The sequence below is a fragment of the Pelobates fuscus genome, chromosome 7 (assembly GCF_036172605.1).
Source record: "Pelobates fuscus isolate aPelFus1 chromosome 7, aPelFus1.pri, whole genome shotgun sequence".
Taxonomy (NCBI): Eukaryota; Metazoa; Chordata; class Amphibia; order Anura; family Pelobatidae; genus Pelobates; species Pelobates fuscus.
In genome coordinates this window covers 111,051,956-111,057,955 of record NC_086323.1, presented here as the reverse complement: position 1 = coordinate 111,057,955, position 6,000 = coordinate 111,051,956, and the positions used below count along the sequence as shown (strand labels likewise).

The 6,000-nt window shown below is 39.1% G+C and overlaps 1 protein-coding gene across 1 annotated transcript in view; it reads right to left on the bottom strand.

The window, feature by feature from the left end:
- Window positions 1–699: 699 nt before the first annotated feature.
- CACNA1I (calcium voltage-gated channel subunit alpha1 I) overlaps window positions 700–6,000 on the bottom strand; it is a 286,325-nt gene continuing 281,024 nt past the window's right edge. The window contains exons 33-35 of the mRNA XM_063426399.1: window positions 4,932–5,106; window positions 1,725–1,921; window positions 700–1,619 (exon numbers count right to left, since the gene is read on the bottom strand). Of these exons, the coding sequence (XP_063282469.1) occupies window positions 936–1,619; window positions 1,725–1,921; window positions 4,932–5,106 (1,056 nt within the window). The 3' untranslated portion in view covers window positions 700–935. The remainder of the gene's footprint in view (window positions 1,620–1,724; window positions 1,922–4,931; window positions 5,107–6,000) is intronic.

Below are 6,000 nucleotides of genomic sequence, written 5' to 3'. Positions count from 1 at the left end.
TACAGCTTGGTGACAATTAAATGTGGTCAATTAAAGGGCAGAAAGAGGTAGGAATAAATTGCCACAAACTTTCCTGACATTAAGAGGTTTAAATAATGTATTGCAGTGAATTGACAACTAAATTGCAAAGTCTAGCCCTAAAAGCAGGGAGAAATATTAGCATTGTTTAAAAAATATTAAATAATATTGTTTTATTTTATTATTATTTTTAACATTCAATAAATAATATATTGCAGTGTAGTTACCAATTCATCACGATTTGCTGAATAAACCTCAGAAAAAAAAATCTGTTTAGTATGTAGTGGACGGTATATGTTGAATATGGCGCAGGTGCCTTTTAACTTCATGGGCTATATGTCTATATATTATTCTATAGAATATGTGAATACATACTCAAAGAAGTCAAAAAGAATAGAGCTGCCCTTGAAGTGTGACCTTCTTAAACATGGATAAAAGATTTTAGCATTGAAAATGTGGGTCATAGAGGGAGAACATCAAAATTACCAAAAAGCAGGGTCATTAACTCTCGTCCATCAAATATTTGTATTGCCACATAAAGATACCTTTTTATGATACAAACTTTTCAGGAAGTCCCAAGCAAGAGTAAAAATAAAATATATATAAATAAAATAATATATATAATTATATATATATGTATATATATATATATATTTATATAGTCATACTATAATAGCCGTGCTGGCTGGTTACAGTACAGTGGTTTCTTCAATTATTCAGAGCGCAAGTACTCATCAGCCTTTACCTCTGAGACCTCCAGTTGCATTGCTTGGCTGGCTCACACAGTGAGGTAATGTAGCATTTCCTGCCGGTCTGTTTGAGAGCCATAAGGCTTTGTTTCCCCCCACTTATGTAGAGTTAGGAAATCATACCCCATAAACTGACCCTGATACCCACCCAAAAAAAATAAAATAATTTCATCTGTTTCTCCGGCTATTATTGCCAAAATCCACATTTCCTGAGACACTACTGGCAGGTATCCCCCTTTCCACAGTTGGTAATTTTCCGGTACTGCTACGGCTCTCTTGGTTTTCTGGGGGAGTAGAAGTTTGGTAAAAATCCATCACCCATGATGGCATTGAAAGGAAGCCCTGTGGATCAACTGCGTAAAATTGCTTTGCTCCTCTTACTCTAGAAGAGGCAACAGAAAGGCTGTTGACACTGCTGCATTTTTTCATCACACCACCAGGTGGTGTCAAAGAAGGAGGTGGGGAAAAAAGGGAGGTAAGGGACAAACTGCTAAAGGTCTCTGAGGGCTCACTTGTTCCTCTAAGGCTACCACCTGCCCCTTCTTCATCAGAAGGGTCCATGGAGTCATGTATAGTACATCCAGGGCTTGTGCTACCACCACTGCTATGGCTCCTTTGATGCCGCCGAACCTTCTGAAGGGCAAAGTTTGGACGGCTGGTCCGCCGGGGTATCATAGAAAGTGAGGAGATAGGCAAAGGAGTACGATGAGAGACAGGAGCTACACGGAGATCCGGAAGGTCTAATGTGCACTGTGGAGAGTCACTTAAATTTAAACTGTCCTCTAGTGTGGTCTGTAAACTGTCTTCTGAGCTTGCACTACCACTTTCCATGGATGAATTGCTTTGTGTAGCCTGCAAAAAAAGTAGAAACATGCGTAAAGATTTAATTCTTTATTTTACTTACTTTAAAACAGTTATTACTGATTTATTTTGTAGAATAATCTTAATTGGCTCTACCTGTCTCAAGAGCGAGCAGTTGACATCTGGGGAACGTAGAGTAGCCCACGATTCTTGGGAGGAGAGCTTGGGAAGGCTTTTCTGAAGTGTAAGGTCTTCAGGATCCTTTTCAGTTGGGGAAACTGCTGGATGAAAGAACTCTGCAGGGACAGGCAAGAGGGGGCTAACTGTACCTGTAGAAAGAGGTGGAGGAGAAACTGGCAGGGTTGGATGGAAGAGAAGAGGTTTAAAAGTTATTATTACTACAATAAGATGTGACAAATGCAACAAAGATTCAGATTTTGTGACATTTGTTCTGTATTCATATAGATATATTTTTTAAAATACATTTTCTTTGTTGATGCTGGTGTCAGTATGCATTGCTTTTGTTTTATTTTTTTATTTTACTTCATGTACCCCCCTGAAGTACAGCAGCATTTACATTAAACATTGTCTGCAGTGACATTTACAGATTTTTAGCTACTAAAGACATATTTGTTTATATGCCCCCTATAATTCAGTAAAAGCATTATAAAAAGGTAAAAATGTTCTGTAACCTTTTATTTCATGAGATTATTTTTTTTTATTTACAATTTCTATCAAGAGTACAGGTCACTTTAGTAAGAAATATCACTTTAAAGCATTGACTAGTAATAATACATTTTAGAGGACTGAGCAGAGCAATTATTCGTTTGCACTTTCCTTTTATTTTGTGGATAGAATGCTGAAAGGATAATCAAAACGAATAGACAATTACTGTAAATAAGCAGCTGGTGCTATAAAAACATCAGAAGCAAAAAGAGCTTGGTGTTCTCTTCCCTCCCCAATGTAGACATATGATGGGAGAGTCTCTTCCCCCCCCCCAAATGTAGACATATAATGGGAGAGTCATTCTTTTTCCCCCCAATGTAGACATATGATGGGAGAGTCATTCTTTTCCCCCCAATGTAGACATATGATGGGAGAGTCATTCTTTTCCCCCCAATGTAGACATATAATGGGAGAGTCATTCTTTTTCCCTCAATGTAGACATATGATGGGAGAGTCATTCTTCCCCCCCCCCAAATGTAGACATATGATGGGAGAGTCATTCTCCCCCCCTGCCCCAATGTTGACATATAATGGGAGAGTCATTATTTTCCCCCAATGTAGACATATGATGGGAGAGTCATTCTTTTTCCCCCAATGTAGACATATGATGGGAGAGTCAGTCTTTCCCCCCCAATGTAGACATATGTTGGGAGAGTCATTCTTTTTCTCCCAATGTAGACATATGATGGGAGAGTCATTCTTTTCCCCCCAATGTAGACATATGATGGGAGAGTCATTCTCCCCCCCCCCCCCCCCAATGTAGACATATGATGGGAGAGTTATTCTTTTCCCCCCAAATGTAGACATATGATGGGAGAGGCTTCTTTTCCCCCCAATGTAGACATATGATGGGAGAGTTATTCTTCCCCCCCAATGTAGACATATGATGGGAGAAGCATTCTTTTCCCCCTAATCTAGACATATGATGGGAGAGTCATTCTTTTCCCCCCAATGTAGACATATGATGGGAGAGTCATTCTTTTCCCCCCAATGTAGACATATGATGGGAGAGTCATTCTTTCCCCCCCAATGTAGACATATGATGGGAGAGTCATTCTTTTCCCCCCAATGTAGACATATGATGGAAGAGGCATTCTTTTCCCCCCAATGTAGACATATGATGGGAGAGTCATTCTTTTCCCCCAATGTAGACATATGATGGGAGAGTCATTATTTTTCCCCCAATGTAGACATATGATGGGAGAGTCATTATTTTCCCCCCAATGTAGACATATGCTGGGAGAAGCATTATTCCCCCCCCCCCCAATGTAGACATATGCTGGGAGAAGCATTCTTTTCCCCCAAATCTAGACATATGATGGGAGAGTCAGTATTTCCCCCCCCCCCATGTAGACATATGATGGGAGAGTCATTCTTCCCCCCCCCCCCAATGTAGACATATGATGGGAAAGTCATTCTTTTCCCCCCAATGTAGACATATGATGGAAGAGGCATTCTTTTCCCCCCAATGTAGACATATGATGGGAGAGTCATTCTTTTTCCCCCAATGTAGACATATGACGGGAGAGTCATTCTTTTTCCCTATCAGGAAGAAAACCACTCCAGGTGTGTTTAACCCTGCAATGGAATCATTGCCCTTACATTGCAAGGTTAAAACGACAGGGAGCTCTACACCCAAGCCACATCATTATAAGATAAGGTGGCCTCAGGGACTATAGTATCTCTTTAAATCTTGCTTTTTGGTAATAGTAGAGGTGAAAGCTAGTAGCAGATGTAAACTAAAGTTTGTAGAATGTTTTACACTTGAAGTTCAAGGGTTATCATCTCTGTATTATATCACGGCTGCATAGCATTGGGTAATGCATGTGAGTCACTGCAGAGTTATATACTAACTGTGGTTATTAAAATTTAAATTGCCCACTTAGAGACTTCATGGCCAGATCTAACCTTTAGGCTTAGGCACAATGTTGATCCATGCTTGCCCAGATAGTAGACTTACTTGCATTAAATCATGTATATTAAAAGTGCGCGGTCAGATTTGGAATGGTGTGTGCAGATCAACATTACAATCTGGACCACCTTACAGCTGGATCATTGGATTTATTGGTAAATTTGCCTTTAGAGACTATCAGATTAAATCCACCGGCCAAAACCAGGCATTCAGTTTTCCTATAAATAAATAATTTTTGCCAGATGAAGTAAGACACTGAACTGCTGAAATGTTTCTTCCATTGTCATTTGCATTGGAAATCAATAAAGTGGTGACTGGCTCACCCCATGTACTGGGTATTTTTGTGTAGTAACTGGTCATTTCATTGTAAATACAAAGTCCATCAGCACAGCCTTTCTGTAGCCCAACCACTAAAATGTCACTACCTACAAGAAATCCAATTTATTCTGAGAATAAATCATCTTGTTATATTGCTAAAGTAACTGTGCGGCTTATTAAACCGAAGGGAAAAAAAAATACATGAAAAAAAAGGAAGTTGGTTATCATCTGTTTAGCGAACAAAATGCTGGAACCATTAGTTTTATAGAAAAACATTGTTACTTAAAGGTCATTTGATACAAAGAATGCGTTTGTTATATGTCTCCGCTAAAAATGCACGGTCCTCTTAGATTGATTCTTCAGAACAATTCTCATGTAGAAATATAAAATAAAGTCCTATTTCTTACCTGGGCTGCTGTCGTCTTTCAACCAGCTGTCCCACGACTCAGCTGGCGTTAAAGACAGCTTCTCTAACTCACTGATATAGCGTTCCGTTGTAGGGGAGCCAGGTATACTTGCAAGTGGGAAAAGGTTTTCACCAAATACTCCAATTCTCAAAGAGTCTGGACTATCTTGCTCATCCTGTTAGTGGAAACATAATAGTTATTTGTGCATCTGTTTCAGAAAAAAAAAAGACAGCCCCCTGATATAGCTCTGATTCATAGTGGTAAATTGTTATTGAAAGAACTAGAAGCTAGTAATGAAATTGTTCGCTCCCACAAAGTTGAATGGCCGTGAGTCAGCTTAGAAAAACATAAGAGGGTTTAGTCAATAAATTTGGAATGGTTGGGAATCCACCAGGGAATTTCAAAGGTTAGACAAAAATACCCAAAACTGGGTAACACTATTTTCCAGCTAAGCTATTTTAGTCTGGAATGTGCAACTTGTAGTGAACTCCCTTTAATTCTCAGGGAATCTGTATATATTTGGAGGAACACTATACAAAAAAAGCCAGTATTCAACAAACAAAAATGAACCTGTAGTTGTACTTTGTTTTCCGGGCTTGGAGCTGGCTGAAATTTTGAAGTAAATGATACTATTTTAGTCTGACAGATCTGAAACATTGACAGTGCAGTGATATTTTTATATATTTTTTTGTAATTCTGGCAAAGTTCGGGAAGCATAAAGTTTCAGAACTGATGTGTTTGAAAATATATGTACTAAATAATAGGCACTAATATATGTTTTCATAACAATAATTTAAAGGAACACTATAGGGTCAGGAACACAAACTGTATTCCTGACCCTATAGTATTGAAACCACCATTTAGGTGGCTTGTGCCCCCTTAGCCCCCTTAGAAGGGGTTAAAACATACCGTAATCAAGAGTTGTGCAAGTCTGCCGGCACTGGCCCCGCCGCCCAATCCACCTTCTTGGTGACTATCATAATTTATAATTTTGCTTTCCCATAGGGAAATCATTGGATTGGCTGAAATCGTCAAGGAAGAGGGATGGGGAATGGGCCACACACCATTG